The sequence below is a fragment of the Cynocephalus volans genome, chromosome 1, assembly GCF_027409185.1.
Source record: "Cynocephalus volans isolate mCynVol1 chromosome 1, mCynVol1.pri, whole genome shotgun sequence".
Classification (NCBI taxonomy): Eukaryota; Metazoa; Chordata; class Mammalia; order Dermoptera; family Cynocephalidae; genus Cynocephalus; species Cynocephalus volans.
Window position 1 is genome coordinate 113,525,676 of NC_084460.1, and position 20,279 is coordinate 113,545,954.

Consider the following 20,279-nt stretch of genomic DNA (forward strand, 5'->3'; position numbering starts at 1 on the left):
TGAAACAGGAAAGGTCTGGATAAAACAGATTTAAGAAAAGAAGATTAGGAGATAAGTTTGGTCAAGTTAAATTTGAGATATCAATTGACAGCCGAGTGAGATATCAATTGTTTTGTTTGACAAATTTGTTAGCAGAAGACTGTATGGCATGTGCCATGGATTTCTTTTTTTGTGACCCCCTCCCTCCACCACTAACGGCCACTGTTCAAATGCCACTTAAAGATGTCACTGCTACTTCTGCAGTCAGAGTCCTCAATGAGAACACTGGTATCTATGCCAAAGGTTCTTACTACGGTGCTGTAATAAATGACAAGCCTTGAGGCACCAGAGAAAGGCTGAGGGCACTGGAGTCTGCATTTACCATGTAAAATGGGAAACTCTTTCTCCTTCCCTGTTGGCATCACACATGGTCCATGTCTTAAGCAGTGTCTCTCAGCTTCTGTCTACATTCTCTCCCTCCTCAGGCAGAGGCACAAAACTTCTTGGGCTGAGACTTGGAATCTTTTTCTTCTCCTCTTTGTTTATCCTTCACCCTCCAACTCCAAACTTCCCTTCTTCCTACTCCCTCCCCTCACTCTAATTCAAATATTCTCCTTCTGCTTCTGAGTCTAGACATGTCTTAATCTCTGCTTGGGCCATTGTTAAATTATGACCATTTTTATTGACTCCATACTAGGGAGAGGTCAGACTAAGATGGAGATACGGAGGCAGAGAATGGTGTGATCTGTACAGCAGTGGAAACTTAAACTTAATGGAGACTACTCCTAGCACCTAATTACTGCCTGTCTGGATACTAATGAAGAAACATGAACTTGGTTGTGGAGCATGAAAGTATAGCACTGCAGTGATACATCAAGAATCCATTAATTCACTATTCAAACATTTCCTTGAACAAAATTCTTTGCCTGCAGCCTTTCTTTTGTCTATTTGTCTTTTATTTATTTATTTTTTCAGACTATAGCAATAGCTCTCCAGGAATTTTCATTAATTGAGAGAATTGTTACTAAATCTGAAGTTTCTGGAATTACAAAATTTCTAATACTTTCAAGTGATGATCCAGATCTAAAATCGGTTTGTTTTTAGAATTTCTTCATAGGGAGGTGGCGGACCTAAAGTGCGAAAACATGCAACAGGATACAGCTCAGGGTTTTGAGTCTGAAGGTGAATTCCAGCAATTGGACTCACAGCCTCTTCTGTCCCTGGAAAGAGAAAGATGAAGACTTGTAATCTTTCTAGTCGGCATAAAACAGAAGTACATGAACCGCCTGATAAAATCTGGCATTTCTCAGATCACTGGAGCAACAGAAAATTATTTTTACTCCTGAGAAAAAATTTACAACCATCTTACTCTCTTCATAGAAAATTTGGTCACTATAGCAGAAAATCTGCTCACGTGAACTGACTCTACCATCATTGATTAACCCATCAGAAAGCATTTACAATTTAGCAGCTGAAACTAGAACAAATACCTTCTTTTGTAAATCACAAGACAGTATTCCTCTAAACACTAATGGCATTTTAGTTAACACTCCCATCATGGGAAATGTCAGTCCCACTAGAAACATTAAAATATCACTTTCTAAGCTTCATTATTTTATGTTTATGCTTGCAAACTGCAACTAATGCGTATAATTACTTTAAACATTTCTCTGTAATACATAATTAGAATGTTAAGCTAAATGGAAAGTTTTCATTTAAAGTATACACAAACAATAAAGAAGAGACATACCAAAAAGTTTAAAAATTCTTTGAAATCAAAGTTTTACTTCTAAATTACGCACAACACAAGGCATTAAACATTTAAAACAAGAATTCTCTTCCACAAACTCATCACCTAGAGAAACGATTCAGTTATTATAATAGCTCTTTTGGACATCTTCTATTAGTATTTCCTTGAGACTGTTTAGAGTCACACAGGAAATCAATAGTAATATTTTATAGCCATCTCTGTCTTTATATATATGTTTTTTCACTTGTATCTTTACCTGCCTTTGAATGGCTTTGATTGTTTCTTCCACAAACAGCCATAAATTCACCCTTAAACTAGGCCTTTGAACTAAATCTAGCCCTTTGACTGTTTTTGTGTATTACATGTAATTGGAACACAGCCATGCCCATTCATTCACACATTGTCTATGGTTGCTTTTGCACTACAAGGATGACAATGGTGAGCAGTTCCCACAGAGACAATGTGGCTTACAAAGCCAAAAACATTTTCTGTCTGGCCCTTAACAGAAAAAGTTTGCTGACCTTCCTTAAAGAATTAAAATTTGATACCAATGAGGAAATTCCAAAAGAGATGCCATAATGGTCAAGAGAATTCAAATAGTAGTTACATTTTAGGCATTTAGCTGTATCACTGGAATCCATATGTAGATTACTCAGAATGATTACTTTGGAGTGGGTAATGTTAATTTAACAACACAGATTTTCATACATTTGAATTTGCTTTATTCCTTATCTCACTAGTTCTCAAAGTATAATTCAAATATTAATATAATATGTGAAAGGTAGAGCCATATTTAGAATATAAGCTCTACCTCCTCGTTTAGCACTTTTCTTAGAAAGTTATTTACAATAAGTAAATATTCTACTCCCAAGCTATTACATTATATTTCTTTACCTCAGTTTTCTCTTATACAATAAATAATAATAATAATAATAGTATCAAACTTTATAAAAGCAAGCTGAATGAGTATGAAGTGCTTAAAACAGGGCCTGGCACAAAGTACTCATTCAAGATTATTATTACTACTACTACTATATGTTAAAAATTGTAATATGCCAGAAATATGCATGCATTTTTATTTACAATATTATTTCCCAGTCTATCCTATCTTAATGTTTAAATGATTTAATCATTATCATTATTAGTTAGAACACAGGAATAATTAAATAAAAAATACCGTGGAGTTAAAGAGCTTTTTTCAGTTCATAAGTTTAGGCTGACATCAGCTAAGTCTGTGGGACTTGATTAAACAGAGTTAACATTGGAAAAATGTACTTTGCCCCAGTAATTCTCTTCATTGTGAATACTGGTTATTTTCCTGGTGAACCGCTCCTGTTGTATTCAATACAGTCAGTGGAAACTTAGCTATCTTTCTGCCAGGAAATGTTCAATCAGATTGACTCAACACATTTATTATTTGTTCCAATTTATTTCTACTGCTGCTATTATCAATATTGTGCTCTAGGCATTAGGATCTTGACAATTGCTCTCTGTGGTAGGATAGTTTTATTATCTTCTTGCTACAAATTTGGCCATTTCTCTTAAACTTGTTAGGAAAACCTCAAGGCATCTGTTTCATAAACAGAACTAAGCCAATGTGTTCAGAAAGCTTTTGAAAATCGAACATATATTACATCTGTTTTCAATTCTTTTGAAAGCATGTTTACACACAATATCATTTGATTGGGAAAGGAGGGGAGCATTATTTTTATCTTTAGACAAATTAAGATCTTGAGAGAACTCAGTTAAAAATGCCTGAAAAAATCCTTCTTACCAGAACTGCTAGCTTAGGAATTAGAGTTTACTGTTTAGTTCTGTAAAACTAATACACTTGCTGCTGAGTTTTATTATTAAGAATCATTCCAGTGGACTTGACTTATTTTACTTGTCCTTTCTACCTCTTTTTTCTCTTTTCCCTTCTTTGTCTTATCTCTTTCTCTTGTACTGGAATGGCTAAAAGCCCTGAATTTGAGTCACAGTTCTACCATCTACTAACTATGTTGCTTAATCTCTAAGTGCCTTCATTTCTTTATCTGTAGATTGTTAAGAGTCAACCCCTCATAGAGTTGTAGAGAAAAACTAACTGAGTTTATAAATATCAAGTGTCAGCACAGGGCATGGCTCATTGGTACATGCTCAACGGTAGGCATTACTGTTATCACGGCCTTTCATAAAAGTATCAGTGAAACACTCCCTCTTTACTTACCTAAAACAAGTCATGGAACATTTACATGTAGTACATAAAACCCAGTAAAATGACATTTCTAAAGGACCCTAAAATAAAAGACAGAATACTAGGAGACAGGGAAGAGAAAGGAACAGAGCACATAAGGCTCTTGGTCATCTCTCCCCAACCCTCCCTCCCCTCCCCGGTTCAGAGCACTCACATTTAATCAGTGCTGGAAGAACAGTATTTCTACTTTTTTTTTTTCCCCTGAAATCAGAAAAGGGAAGATTATCACTGAAATTGCAGAGGAAATGGGATCAGAGAGATTGTATAGTTGAAGAGCAACATTTACCAGGGAGATGGGCCCTGAGGAGAAGCTAAGTCAAGAGGAGCGCGCGTGCGTGCGTGTGCGTGTGCGTGTGCGTGTGCGTGTGCATGTGCGTGTGTCTGTCTGGAGGCCCTCACCTCCATGTCTTCTCAGGGAAAGCACAGAGCCTTGTCAGGGATCCTCAGGGCAAAGGGGACCCACTACGATCCACAGACCACATGGGATGAAATCAAAGGGACCCTCATGCAGATTTTATAGTAATTTATTATTTTCAGTTAAAAACACAAACAGTGGTGGGGTTCTCTCCTCTGCTCCCAAATTCTCTCTTTTCTAGTGAACATTGTATGGCTTTTCTACCTCAAGCCCTATGCGTCCTTCTCTCACCTCCCAAACCTCAAACCTGTTTCCCTTCATTATCTTTAAATGTCTTACCTCCTTATTAATATGAGCTTTTATTCAGCTTCATAACCTTATTTTCAATGAACTAAAATAAAACAACTTTTGTTTTTAATAAACTTTAAAACTCCTCTGATATTACTTGCTTTTCAAATACAAATTTAAAAAAACTAACCTAATAAGCTGAAATCCTTTTCTCTTTTTTCTCTTTTTAAAATGTCCTGTAATTTCTATTTCACTTCATCTTAAAATTTCTGATTTCAGTAGAATGAAAAGCAGTGATCACAAACAATAGAGATTTGGAGTATATAGTTATGTCGGAGTTTTAATGATTTTCTCTTCTTCCTTCCCTACCTTTACTAAAAACTTGCATACTTTTTTTCTTAATCACTTCCCGTGGCCCAATGTGTATTCTTACTCTCCATTTATGCATATGAGGGGGGAAAAACTTGCAAATTCGTTTTCTGTTGAATTATCATTAGGAGGGATTCCAAAGGCATTATTAGTCTAGGTAAGATATTGAAATAAGAAAACATTGAAATAAGAAATCATTTTTACCCCTAACACAGATGCTGAAAAAAATATCCAAATAATGCTAGAATTTTTAGTCTCTGATGGTTGCTAGGACTGCCATAACCAAGTACTACTACAGAATGGGTGGCTTTAACAACAGGAATTTACTTTCTCATAGTTCTGTAGACTAGATGTCCAAGATTACAATGTAAGTAGAGTTGCTATCTTCAAATACAGTCATATTCTGAGGTACCGAGGGTTAGGACTTAAATATATGAATTTGAAGGGACATAACTCAGCCCTTAACAGGGGATATCAGAGGGATCATTTCTCCATTTCTGGTGGGCAAAGAGCTTCATCATAACATATTATAGACATGGAAGGTGATGGTTGAATGCATTAAGTGCCAGTGTCTCTTCTACTGAAACTGATGACTTTAGAAAAGCCCCTGAGTCTAGGATCCCCCATTCAGGGGCACAGGTCCTATGAAAAGGAAGGAAGGTCCAGCAATCTGAGCACTGGATAAGCAGAGTACTGTAAAAAGACATGAGCATTGGCCCAGAAGATGCTATTAGGATCTGGGTTGTTTGGCTGAGATTCCGTGGAGATTTCCCAGATAGGAAATCTCATCGACATTGGAATGGGCTGTATTGGTAACATCATCCCTCTACAACTTTTATAAGGATCCCAAGCCAAGTGTTTTTGTTTTGTTTATTTTATTTATTTTATTTTATTTTATTTAATTTTATTTAATTTTATTATTTTATTTTATTTTATTATTTTATTTTATTTTATTTTATTTTATTTTATTTTATTTCATTTTATTTCATTTCATTTCATTTCATTTCATTTTATTTTCTCTCTTTAGTATTTCTAAGCAGGATAATTGACAATTTGAGCCATGTAACAGTGTCAGTAATTGCTATTGAGAGAAATTTTCTATCTTATATATTTTAACATTATTACAGTTCAGACAACTCCAGCCTCTGATATTCAGCCAAAATGTTGCTCTTGGCTCTTGGCTCTTCCCAGTTGAAGGCAGCTTTTGTGAGACCCTGTGAGTCAAATCTCTGACTCACAGGTCAGAAAAGCAGAGCTATTTCAACTAATACATTCAACAAATTATGGTAATAAAGTGAAATGAGTTTTGAGAAAATAAAATAAAGTTCTGGGGGGAACCCCAGGTTAATATATCAAATCCAGTCTCTCCACTAAAATGTTTTAAATGACCCATTTCCCACATTCTGTACCCGGGAGGGAACACCTGTCTTCCCCTTTGTGCTCAAGAGATGGCAGGGAGTCCAGAACCCATATTTCATATTCTAATATGCTACCAGTCTCATTCCAGAGATTTCTCTGTTTCCTCTGCCTCTTCTGAATAGTGACTGTGAGGAAAACTCAGAAGTACAACCCCATAACCTTACTGTGGGCTTATGAATCCCCGAGGAGCTGGGTCAACCCCGAGCTGTGAGCGCACACTTTGTGGGGCCTGCCGGGGAGGTAGACGTTGTGATTTTGACCCTCCCTTCTCTCTCTAGCTTTCCTTTTGGACATCAGTCCTCTCTATAGAAATATTAGGTAGGAAGAATCATTTCTATGGAGAAGTGAAGGTATAATGAGGAGTCAATGGGGAAAGTTAAGTCCAATGTGGGTCCAGGTTTCAGACTGTCTTAAAGTGTTAACTCCCTTGAGTTTACTTCCAGAAATTACGAGTTAAGAAGCCACTAGAGATCACAGAGCACACCCCTAAATTGCTCTTCTAAATTACTCTTCTTAAATTACTTCCTAAATTTCTCTTTTGTATTTTGTTTTGGAGTAAAAAAAAAAAACAGGAATGTCAAAAAGCACAACTCTAGGTGCAACATCCAATTTGAAGATTGTGTGAATGGCTCTACACTGCTGGGACAGCCATCCTGGGTATCCCTGGGACAGGGCAGGAGATGTGCAGTGAGGGGGATAACCTGACACCTGACCCAACACAGGCAAGACAAATGATAATTGGGAAAGGGCAAGTCAGCCTGTGGCCTGCAAGATGGAAATCAATAGAAAAAGAGCTTTGAGATGCAACTCAAGCTGGAAGATGGTTTAAATATCTAAACTACAAGGTTAAACAAACAAGGAGGTTTCTTGAGCAAGCAACGGATTGGGAAAAAAGGTTAGAATGAGGATAGGAATAAAGATTCTGGAGCACAAGCCCTACCATTGAGGAGTCACCCTATGGAAATGTCTAAATGTTCAAAATATGCAGCTGTACTTGTGTCTAGGGATGAGCTGGCTGGGCTGCGAGTGCCCAGCACTAATTTTCATTGGCTCCTTAGTCCCCATTCTGGACAGACTGAAGTCTACTATTTGACTTGTGGTAAAGATTTATGTATGTATATTTACCCAGTAGTGAGGATAGACAAAGAGAAATAATAGCCACTTTTCTGAGGTGATATTTAGGAATTAGAGATAATATCTGAAAAACCTCGTCCTACTGCCTAACACTTGTTAAATGTGAAATAGATCATAACCATATTTTTTTTTATGAAACAATTTCTTCCCCTTTTTTTTTCCTGTGTATAGTGACTTCAAGATAATACAGAAAATGTAATTCTAATGCCTGACTCTTAGTCTTGTCACATGCAGATTACTGAAGTAATATATTTATTAGCCTTGACCTTTTCTCTCATACGCATACAAGCTCAGGCAAGTTCAAAAGCCTATATGTAAACTACCGTGCAGGAAATATAAAAATATTAGATGAATGAGGATGTAACCACGATGCATAAACTGCTTTAAAAATTATAACAGTATAACTGGGTAGCTTAATAATATACTTAAACTTAAGAACAGAATTATTTTAAGATTCAAGGTAGTCTAGAAAAAGTTTTTTCTCAGAGTAAGAAAATAGCTAACACCAGGCTGCATTCTTTTCTTTTTTTTTGGCAGCTGGCCAGTACAGAGATCTGAACCCCTGATCCCGGTGTTATCAGTACCGTGCTCTAAGCAACTGAGCAAACCAGCCAGCCCCTATATTCTTCGTTTTAGAAACTCAAGTTCAGTTAGAAGAAACATAATTGCATTTATTTATTAGACGTCTCTAGTCAAAAAAAAAAAAAAAAAAAAGACCATGTTGACCTCTTTGTCTAACATGTTTTGTTAGAAGGACAATAACCCTATTACTCTCTATGCTCTGTGGAAAGTACTTTTTATTTTAGCAGAAAGAGCTATTATCATTGGAGACTTTAATTATCTTTCCCAAAATAACTACTTCCCTAACTGAAAACGTATTGCCCTTGTTTAGTAGTGATTTTTGAAAAAAAAAGCCAATAGTGAATACAATTTTTAAATCTTAAATTAAGTACTAAACTTTGAGAATAAAACATTTTAGTTTATTTTTATCCCACTTTTTATTTAGCTGTTAGTTTTTTCTAGGGCACACCCTGCTCCATCTATTGAAAATCTTATGCTGGCCTAAGCTTCTGAAGAATAGCTATTAACCTCCACCAAGCACTCTTGAGGCAACTGTGGTGTGTATCACGATACCTCAGTCTCAGAACAGTCTCTTGATGAAGACAATACTTAACATAAAGAAACAACTGTCAATTGTGGCCTCCCAGAAACCAGTTAGTGATTTTTCTGCTTACAGCTAAGGCTGGTAATCACAAATAACTCTAAGACCTTAATTTTCTCAATTTCTTACCTTCCTGTGCAAACTGGAAAATGAGGGGAGGGGCATGGTCTGGGGCGTGGGGGTTGGGAGCAGGGAGGATGAAGATGCTGTCAGTATGTCTGGGGTGAAAGGTCGTGAGGATTGACACTCTATCCAATTCCAGTTATTTCAGATTCTGTATTGGCAGCAGACAATCTGGAAATTGTGGTTCAATGTTACTTCAGATGAATTAAGTAACACATAGGAAGCTTAGTAAATGAGATTATGAGTACAGAGTCGGATGGGTTGATACCAAAAGCTCAGAGACTCTTTTCTGCACCTTAAACCCAACCACTCACTTGGAGTATCCAGCCCTGTGTATCTCTTCTCTTCTGCTTGTTGACTGAGCAAAATGTTTAGGTTCTATCTGCATACTCAACTATAAGTCAGTTCCTCAAGACACATTTTCATTCCTCTGGGGTCTCCTTCCTTCTGAAGTTTCGTCTCTTAAACTGCTCTTCAGTGAATGACTTTGAGTCTCTGACAAGCTGTGTCTTGTTCTAAATTCACAAATCTTCTTTTCAAGGGATGGTTTTTCAATTCATCACAAAACCATGGAGTTTCAAAGAGGAGTGTAGAACTGTGTAGACAACTCACCATAAATTGGGTCCAAGTCTCCAATAGCAAAAACGGCCATGGTGCGTCTTGGGGAATCAATCTGGACTCTTTTCAGCCAGCACTGGAGGCAGAAGAGAATCACTGCACAGAGAAGTACCAGCAGGAAAATCAGCAGCAGGAACCTGCCACCAAAAGTAGTGGGGGAGGAGTGAAGTGGAGCACATGGGGAAGTGGAGAGCTTCTGTTACTACCTGGAGAGGGGCCAAAGACTCAGCTAGATTGACTGCAAGCACGCTGGATGCTAAATTTCTTAAGCAACCTACCACCACCATGCATACGTTCCCACTGGACCTGGAGTATTCTCTGCCCTCAAAAAGGGCCAATCTTGCCAGGCTCTGATAGTCATTTTTTTCTTTGGAAATTGCAGGATCTTGGTTTCTTAATTAATTCATTCATTCTTTCATTGATCCATCCATCCATTCCTTCAACCAACATTTAAGCAACTGAGCATATTTTAGATGTTATTCGAAAGTAGATAAGACAGGGTCTTTGCCTTTGAGGAGATACCATCTAATTAAGAAAACTGATAATGTTAAGTTCGAAAAATATAAAAGTCAGGATTTATAAGGTTATAACAACCGTCTTAAAATTTCTGAAGGACTGTCTCATCCAAAAGGTAGCAGTCTTATTTTGAGTGGCTTTTAAGACCAGAACTAAAATCAGTGGAAGAGTCATTTAGAAAGATTTCAAGAGAAAAAACAATTATTTTGCAGTTAAAGATATGCAACTCTAGATTAAATTTGTATTCTTAAAATTATTGAGTTTCCTTACACAGAAGTATTTAAGCAAACACTGGCCAACAGCCTGAAAGTGATGCTTCTATAGATATTGATTCATATGACCCCTAAAATTTCCTTAAACCGTATGATTTGATGTGCCATCTAAAATTATTTAAGAAAAACAACAGTATATACCACCAAATGTTTTGTAAAACAAATTGAAGACATCCTTACCAGATATACCAGCCATTAGGGTGTTGATCGTTACAATTTACACGCCTGCTGATAAAGAAAGAGCAGTTAGTGCTGGAACTCTAGATGGCCAAAGTTTATTTCTTTTGGACCATAAAATTTGTTCTGACCACAGCTGTTCGCCTAGAACAATCTACGTACCCCCACATCAACCTCCCATACCCAACACAATTAAGCAAATGTTTACTGCAAGCCCACTCCATTCAAGATGTTGAGAATACAGGTAAATGCTAAACTGTAAGATATATAAACAGACAATTGCACTGTAATAGGTTTGCTTCTAGAATTACAAAACTGTTGTGCATTGAGAAGATAATGACTAACTTTTCAGGGAAAATGCGTCTTAGGTTTTACATATTTGGCACATAAGCATTTCATCATTCTGTTATTCCAGAGACCTGGAGCCCTTTGAAATTCTCCCGGAAAGGTTTATAATCTCTGTTAACCTTTAAAATCTTGGTAGGGAATAGCAGGCATTGGACAATTGGTTGTACTCTGGTTGAACAATTGATCAGGAAAGGAGCAAGGCTAGGAAGAAAATGAATGAGTGTGACCATACATACCATTTTCCAAGGAATTAGAATTTGGTCTCTTGAGTCAGCATGATCAAGTCATTTGTGTGTCTAGATATAATTCAATCATTCCTGAGATAAGTTTTAAAACGTCACACAAAAACAAGTTCACAGTGTGATTTTCAGGTTTAACACTACAGGTGTGCAGACATATGTGTGCATATTTTATTCATTTTAGAGTCCCTCACTGTGCCTGCATGTATATTTGCTGATAGAGTTTTTTAAATGCATCAACATATGGGCCTCTGTTAAAACATTCTGGGATTGAACAGCGGAAGCTTGATCATCACAACCCAATAAGCTTCTAAAATGGAGCTATACTTAATCATGTCTTTTTCAGCCATTGTTAAGATAATGCTCAGTATTTTTCAGCTTGAAAGCATTCATAAATGTCAATTAATTTATTGCTTTCAGTATCCCGGAGCTGGTGGGTCTAACATATGTGAAATGTCAGTTTAATAATTTTACCCCAAATATGTGACAAGATCAATCACCCAGATAAGCTTTTTTTTTTTTTTTTGGAGCACTTAGAGGTTTTAGCAAACTTCACAGGTACAAATGGTTGGAAAAAAATGGCAACTGAAAATATGACTTTAGAAAACATCCTAACGCAAGTGACCTTCAGGAAAGGATTTTAAAAATTAATTAATGGCACATTCTTATAAAAGAATATTAACTAGTCACCAAAAAGAATGTAGATTTTTATTTGTAATTAAAAGTCTCATTGAGTAAAATAATATAGAAAGCTACTACTTTGTGTATATTCTTTTACACAAATAGAATAGTTTCGCCAAAGTAACTAGTAGTTTAATATAAATGTACACCAAACTATAGTACTAACAGTGCTTATTTCTCTTGAAGATGGTATTATGAGGAACTTTATCCTTTTAATATTTCTATATTGTCTGAATTTTTATAATGTACACGCATCACTTTTGTAGTCAGAAAGCATTAAAATATGATATTAAAAATATAAAAATCTTAAAAATGTAGTATCCCACTTAAGAGATGGTTGTAGGAAAATTCTCTTGGTGTCCTGGCCCAATAAAAGAGTGGACATTTCTTATTTTAGAGTCTTCACAGCTGAGCTCATGGCCAGAAGTGTGGATTATTTTATCTCCCTCCACATATAAACCTCTGCTTCTTTTTTCTATTTAAAAATAGATCATATACTTTAAGTCAATCCTAAATATTAACTATCTCTTATTTTTTAATTCTAATTTTTGAGCTACTCAATATTTTTTCCAGTGCTAACAATTATCCAAGCATATTTTTTTTCATTTTCTCTTTCTGAGCCTGTGCACCCTCTGGTGGAATTTCCAATCAGCAATAAAATGGCCAGGAAGCTGTTAGCTGGAGAAATGCACTGATCAGTGATTGTGTAATTTCAGAATTGCAGGCACTTTTGGATCACCCTTAGGCTTTTACACACAGTACAACTGACAACCAGAGTGGGGAAGGAAAGTGGGGAGATCACTAGCTTGTCAAGGAAATTAATCTAGGATATGGGTCTTCTAAATCCATGTGCTCTCCTACCCACACCATTATTTTCATTTCTTTCTCAAATTCAATTTTAAGCAGAAAAGCTTTAAGTTCTTAAAAAAAAAAAACAAAAAAAAAAACAGTGTCTGAACTGTAACAGTATTCTAATTACTCAAATTTTAGATAAAAGATCTTAGTGCAGGAAAAGTTATGTTTCTGGCGATAAAATTATTACTTGGGGATTGGTCAAATTGAGATAATGATGCTAAAAAGAAAAATAAATAAATAAACTCAGGGAGAAGTGAGAGCTGACCTTAATGTTTAAGGGAGACATTTGCAATAATCAGAATTCTCTAGAAGTAGTTGTTTTTTCTGTCTCTATTAGAACATCTAGTGTCCTTCTCTATTTGGATGTTGTGGAGATGATCCCTGCTCTACATGGACGGTTAGACTAGCTGATCCCTAATATTCTTCTCAGTGCTGAGAATCTGTGGACCTAAGATTAACTATAAATTTATTAATTTGATAAATTCAAGAAGAAACTGCAGAGATGCTGGATTGGCTCTTCTGTTACAGTCACCCAGCATTTTCTGCATCAGACACTCTTCTAAACCTGGTATACAACTTCATGTGAATAACTCACTTTCAAACTTACAACACTTAAAGGTCAGGTCACACTATTATAATCCTCCTTTTACAATTGAGAAAACTCGGTGCTAGAGAAGTTAAGTAACTTGCCCTAGATAACATAGCTGGGAGTGGCAGAGACAGGTCTAAAACCCAAATGGTTTGTCTGTGGAGTCCATGTCTCTTACTACCATGCAGTACAACTGGCAGCAGTAAAAGCCAGTTCCCACCTCCTATTTCTGTGTGGAGTACTGTCTGAATGTATCCCATAGCCTGTGTCCCAAAATGCTTTAAGGAAACATTAAAAATTTAAAAAAAAAAAATAGAAATGAGAGCATGGAGAGCATTAGATAAAGAGAATAAGACAAGAGTGAGATCAGTTTGTAAACGGAATATAGTAAATCCCATACATAACATTAAAATTGAGCCCTAGATATGGCTTAAGCTTTCTAGCAGTTAGTAGTAGGAGAGAGAGAATGGGTTATATAGTTCTCTAAAAATTAATAAAAAGAACAGCATTACTCACCAGATGTACAACCATTCCTGGTATAGAAACCAGAGAAAAATTCAAAGTATAGAGCCTCATAAAGAGAACACTGTTAACAACAGAAACAATGTTTTCTGTAGTACTCTTAGAATAAATGAAATAACAAATTTCATGGTTTTTTTTTTCTTTTAAAAAATCATTTCTCAACAGTGTCTGAAGTGCAATTCAGCTAGAATAATTTAAAAAAAGGATGGGTATCAACTCATATCACTTAGAAAGAGGTGGTAAATTTTATAGTATCTAGAAGAATGGATGGACTACATATCCCTCAGGGATTTTACCAGGTGAATAATTAATTAAATATTGGATATAAAATATGGCTTTGTAGTTAAAATTCTGGGCTCAAGAGTCAGTACTAACTAGGTCCAAATCCAAGCTCTGCCTCTTAACTTGCTTGTCTACACTTGAGCAAAATATTTAACTTCATCACGCCAAGTAAGGTGGTGGTATGTCATTAGGAAATCTATTAATGCAGTTAAATTACAGAATCCTTTATCTCTATAGTCATATTTATGTTTTGTAAATCAATCTATTTATGTACATACATTTATGCACATCAGGATACTTGGTTATTTATGGGGAGAAAAAAATAGATTAGAAGTGTAATGGGGGGCTCTATCATGTTTTATTTCATACTATAAATTACTTATGGTATTTAAATTTTATGCAAAAAGCATAGCAATGCATTGTTTATACTAAAAATGCAGTTATAAAAATAAAATAAGTTGGATCAGAAAATAGTCTAGTGTTTGAAAATAAATTTCAATAGAACCAATACTAGATAAATTATTTTTTAAATAGAAAGTGTATATAAACTGTTTTGCACAATTCTTGGAACATAGAAGTTGATTTAAAAATGTTTTTATTTCTGGCTAATCAGGGACTCGCCCATCAGGGCTCCCACCTAGGCAATCTTTCACTCTATTTTTCGGGTTTTTCCATTTCTACTCCCTTGCATTCTAGTCCAAGTCTCCCTTTTCTGTGTCTACTGCATGTGAACCTTGGGCAAGTTACTGTCCTTTTAACTTTCTCATTTCTAAAGGACATTTGGAGTAACCATCTCTGTGGGTTCTTTCCCCTGTGATCTGCCTTTTGTGTACTCTCTTGTAGCAGTACTGGTAAAGGATGAACATGCTCTCTTGGCTGCGTAGCATATTTTAACAGGAGATAATGTCTCAAATCAAAGGAGTGATTCTAAACTGAAAATATCTTGAATCGATATAGGTAGAGAAAGAGGATTTTGGTTGGGAGGGGGAGCTTTTTCCTCTCTCTCTGAGAACAGCATGCCTTCCTTTCATTACAGATCAATCCCAGTAACACTGTCTTGTGACAGAAAAAGTTTGAGGTATTGTGTCTATCTTTAACACACTCACATACCTTTTACTACCTCCCTACAATCTCAGCCACACTCTTGCCTTCTCTGTCTGTATTTTCTGCTGATTTGCATTTTACTTGAGGCAGTTTCATGTTTTCATTCAAAAGCAATAGTATTAAATAATGATACATATAACAGACACTTAGATGCAAAATGACGTAGCTAAAAAAGGTCATACCTAAGTACCAGCTGGTCCTGCTATTCATTTTCTCTCTCTCTCTCTCTCTCTCTCTCTCTCTCTCTCTCTCTCTCTCCTGTCTCAATTTCTTCACCTGAAGAGAAGACCAGTAGCCTTGGTGGCTCTAAAGTCAACGTAAAATGTTCCTCAATACCATATTCTCCTGTCATATTGATTACGGAGTTAGATTCAACACTTTCTTATTCTTACCAATTACGAATTTCTTTGTTTGATTATTTGCTTATTCTGAGTCAAAGGCAGAAAATGAGGAGGCAAGATGAGGGCAGCCATGAAGTCCAGAGTCAGGTAAGCACACAATCAAACCCTCTCTGTGTCGCACACAGCAGATTACAGAGTGCAAAGGTAGGTGCACAATAAATACCAAGGAGCAGTAATAGGAGGCGTGCACAAGGTGAAAGAACGGCACCAACTTCATAAGCGGCAGAGACAGATGATGAGTCCAGGGCCCAGGAATGCCCCCTAACCAGCATGGCCGCTTACTCTAGAGCCAGAGCCCAGCGTCTCTGGCTTTGAAGGTAACAAGCAATGATGGTTGAACACAGCTTGCTGGCAGTGAGGGCTGCGACCAGGAGGAGACAATAGTTGGCAGAAGTGCTTTTCTGACACTTGCACTAAGTCACAGTGCATCACTGTTACCATGAGTCAACAGCAGCATTGTTAATGGCATCTTCTCCCAATCTCCCAAATAGAATTCTGAGAACCAGTAAGTCTACAGCACAAAAAGTAAGATTTTTGAGTCAATTATTCACATAATTCATATCAAAAGCATTTTGAAATGTACACACAACACAGCTTGGAATTAGGGTTAGTTTGCTTACCTCCCGTCATCACCGTGACTTATGAGTGTGGATGCAGCCACAGATGATGTCATGGCTCTTCCATGACCTTAAACTACCCTCGAAACCTCAAGGGATTTACAAAACATAGGTTCACTATTTGTGAGTATTATTTTCATGCAAAGAAACCAACTTCCAAGTAAATGTGAGCAAAAATACCTAGAAATCAACCAGGCCCCTTATTATTAGCAAAGCAGATTGTAATGAAAATGATTACTTCTGTTTTTAGAAAAATTGAGCAATCTGCGTTTAAAAACTATTTACTGTTTTTTCCTTACATGATTATAATGATCATCTGAAACTCATATGGGGCTTTACAAATGACTTGAGCATTTTTATTCTTTGAATTTTTAAAATGCTAAATAAAAACATGGAGTCTCTTGCTATCTACTTACGTTTCATTTTCTTCACATGGTAGGTCCGAGAGCACCGACTGAAACACATGTTCAGAACAATAAAATCCAAACATCTCATCAGTCTAATCCTTTAATACAAGCAGTGCCTAGAGACAATGTGGGTTTATATCATTTCGTTCTTTTTTTTTTTTTTAATTAAAAGCTTTGTAGCAGAGTTTATCGTTGGTACACAAAATTTTAATTGAAAGAAATCTTTGGGTAGATTCTTAAGCTCAGCAGTGACAGGAGATATATATTGTGAACCAGATCCCTACCCTAAATGTTTCTATACATGGAATTAAAAACCCTTTTTTTGTTTTTTGTATAGAGAGATTTTGCTTGCTCTAAAGACATTTTGTGCACTTTGCATTTTTTTCTTTGTTTTCACATTTTAGTTAGAGGAAAGAGGTTCACTATTTGTGAGTATTATTTTCACGCAAAGGAACTAAGTTCCAAGTAAATGTAAATAAAAGTCAATCATGTTAGCATTAATGGATGTTAAATACATATGCGAATGGGTGACATTAACCCGCTCTAAGGCTAAGATCTGTTTAAGATCATGTGGCATTCCTCTTGAGATTTACAATTTTCTTTTTATCAAAGAAGAGGGAAAAAGTAATAACATTGATTGCCTTATTTTAAAAGACCCAAACCATAAACATTCAAACAAAATTATCTCAGTTCTCTGTATCGAGTCTTATAGGTTACAGCATCTCACACTTATAATCAGCAAGGAAAGAAAGTATTCCTTTTTAGAGGTTTTATTTATTTGTGTGTGTTTGTTTTTCTCCTCCAACTGGGACTCCTTCCTTGTTCAATGAAGAAACCATTAGATGTCATTTATATGTAGCTCTAAAAACTGGGTTGATGAGATCAGTAGAAAAATTTATTTTCCTGGACTTTACAAATGTAAGTGCAAGTAAGAATTACAAAATTTAAAATGATAGATTGGGAATTTTGTGTGAGATATGTCTTTTTCTCCCTTAATCCCCAATGCTGCTTCTTCAGCACCTTGTATTTACTTCACGAAGTTTATCTGGGCAAAGAGATTTGTGGATTTGCAAATGGAGCCATGAATTGGCCATCAGAGAGCATGGTAATGAACAATTTATAAGCACAGAAAATGAGTTGCATTCTTTTTTGCTAGAATGTTGCAAAAAGATTTGCATAATAACTGTGAGGAAAATGAACATTCAAATTTTCTCCATAAAGAAAGTTTATTTACGAGTAGATAAAATCTTTTGGGATCCAGATAACAGATAAACAAATAAAACTGGCATTTCACTTTCAAGTCTCTTCCCAGTCTTCTCTGTGTTTTGTACCCTAGCAAAGAGTGCATGGAATTAAATTATTATCATCTCACTGCCAAAGCATGAGCTGTCAGACTTCCAGGCTATCATAAAATGGTGAGTGAAGTCTTAATATACTTTAGACCTAAGTCTTTCAGATATGTTGCATTCAAATAACACAGATACAGCGATGCAGGCATTAGTCAGAAAAGGATGCTGGAGCAGAGGATCCAGAACAAACCCTAAAATGGCTCTGTCTACATCAGTCACCATTGAAAAATCATTAAGCATCGAGTATGTTTGCAGGCAACAATAAACATGTCTTAAATTAATCCAGCCATAGCATTTTGTTCTCTGTCCATACCTTTTCGATTTTTAAAAGCTTTATAGCATAGCAAAGTTAAACAAAGGTTAAATTGTCATCACATTATTTCAATAGCAATAGAACTAAATAAAGGAAAAATAAGACTAATGTCATGGACATTCTGTTTTTTGTATCTCTGATCAATAACTCTAATAAGTTTAATATGCTGGTAACACTTTCTAAAAGGAAATCTTTCAAATGTAGGAGTAGTTAAGTTGCCCAAAAAACAAATCTCTATCAACCGAAGTCCTCAGAGTACCTGTAAAAATCTTTTCCTAGAAGGATAGATGGTTACCTGGAACAGTGGCAAACACAAGGTTCCTGTTGTTGAGATCAATGAAGTGATACTGAAAGGTCTGGATCTTGACATACTTAAAGGACAAGCTGCTCGGAGATAGTGGTTTGCTGACTGTGTTTATCTCTCCGTTTCTCAAAACCTGTTAGCTTCTCTATAAATTATGAGTCCTACCAAGGCATGCATTAACACTGCCTCCTTGCGATGACTAGCAGAGTGCAATCAGCGAAGGAATGCTGGGTGCATGCTCACGTGTACTAAGAGTTCAAGGGATTTAAATTTAAGGTCAGAACCTTGGTACTGTTTGTCAAGGCCCTTAAAAGTAGGGGTTATAAATGCTGACCTGCAAAGCTGGCTGGCTGCTTAAAATACTTTCAACATTCAAGTGCCTGTTTTGTTTTGTTTTGTTTTTATGTTCTGGGTTTTTTAATAGAATGTCAAATTTGGAACTTTTATTCAGTTTTCTTCTCTTTGTTGGTTCTCCTTGCGCTTCTTTTTCCACATATCATTTTCAGTCCCAGATCTAACTCAACCTTGGGCACAAAGCTTTCCCTGTCTCATAATGATCATACTCCTCTTTTAAACAGGGTATATTTTAATGCTTATTTTAATCAAGCAACTCCAACACCAAAGCCAACAAAAAATGTGCGAGAGCATCTAGGGAAATTCTGAAAAAGAACAGTGAAGAGGCACTAAACTATTGTATATTCAGATGTCTTATAAAGCTATGGTAATTTGAAAAAATTGGTACAGATGCTTGTAAGCTGTAAGGTAAATGTAACTGAAAAGAGAGTTCAGAAATAGGCTCAAATAAACATGGAGGTTTATTTTAGCTGCCATTTTAAACCAGTGGGGGAAAGATTGTTATCATTCAGGGAATGATGAAGAACTGAATGGTTCTGTTGAAAAAAAATGTAACAAATGATTTTAAGATGCTTAACCTCATTCACAAATAGATAAATGTACCTTACAATTGTAATGAGATTGGCAAATTCAAAAAATCGATAATATAATGGGAGAAGTAGATATGGGGAAACAAATACTGTCACATATGGTCAAGTAAAGTGTACAGCTTCTCTGGAAGACTATCAGGCAATATCTATCAACCTAAAAAATAGAAGAAGAGAGTAGAATAATGGTTACCAGAGGCTAGGAAGTGAAGGAGTCTTGTGTGGGGTGGGGAAGAGGTGGATTAATGGTACAAAGTTACAGGTAGACAGGAAGGATAAATTTTGGTGTTCTAGTCTGACTATAGCTAATAATATTATATTGTATATTCCTAAATACCTATAAAAGAGGATTTTGAATGTAATCACCACAAAGAAAAGATAAATGTTTAGGTGACGGATATGCTATCTACCCCAAATGAATCATTGTACAATATATACATGCATTGAAACAACACACTGTACCCCAAAAATATGCACAATTAAAAAATACTAAAAAATAAAAATAAAAAATAAATATACCCTTGTCCAAGAATTCCCCTCCTAAGAATATCTCCAACTGATACTCCTATACATGGCACAAATAATCATGTACAACAATGATCACCAAAGCATTTTTGGTATTAAAATATTGGAAACAGCTAATGTCCATCAAAATGTGACTGGTTATACACAAAATGGTTCTATTCATTCAACGGCATACTAGGAAGCTGTTTAAAAAAGTGGAGACTTTGTAACACCAAAGGCATGGGTTCAGATTCCCGTACTGGCCAGCACAAAAAAAAAAAAAAAAAAAAAAAAGAGAGAGAGATCACAGATGCTGATGTGTAGAAGCTCTGTAGGAGTTATTAAACAAAAAGAACAAATAGTAAAACACTGTGATCATCATGCTACCTTTTATGCAAAAACTAGGAAGGTATAGCTATAGAGTTTTA

At 36.0% G+C, this 20,279-nt stretch overlaps 1 protein-coding gene across 1 annotated transcript; it reads right to left on the bottom strand.

Moving 5' to 3' along the window:
• Positions 1–1,062: 1,062 nt before the first annotated feature.
• Positions 1,063–18,472, bottom strand: TMEM207 (transmembrane protein 207). The gene is made up of 5 exons (XM_063106602.1): positions 18,398–18,472; positions 16,450–16,487; positions 10,399–10,443; positions 9,425–9,567; positions 1,063–1,199 (listed from the first exon to the last, which is right to left on the bottom strand). Exons 1-5 carry the CDS (start codon positions 18,470–18,472, stop codon positions 1,063–1,065), a joined length of 438 nt encoding a protein of 145 aa, XP_062962672.1.
• Between the last annotated feature and the right edge of the window lie 1,807 nt (positions 18,473–20,279).

What these genes read in the sequence shown, in the direction of transcription:
- TMEM207 (XM_063106602.1), bottom strand. Translation starts at nt 18,472, where the DNA reads ATGTCAAGATCCAGACCTTTCAGTATCACTTCATTGATCTCAACAACA. An exon ending in TGTGTTTGCCACTGTTCCAG is followed by an intron (nt 16,488 to 18,397) that starts GTAACCATCTAT and finishes CATGTGTTTCAG; the next exon opens with TCGGTGCTCTCGGACCTACC. An exon ending in AGACTTGGACCCAATTTATG is followed by an intron (nt 1,200 to 9,424) that starts GTGAGTTGTCTA and finishes TTCTCTTTCCAG; the next exon opens with GGACAGAAGAGGCTGTGAGT.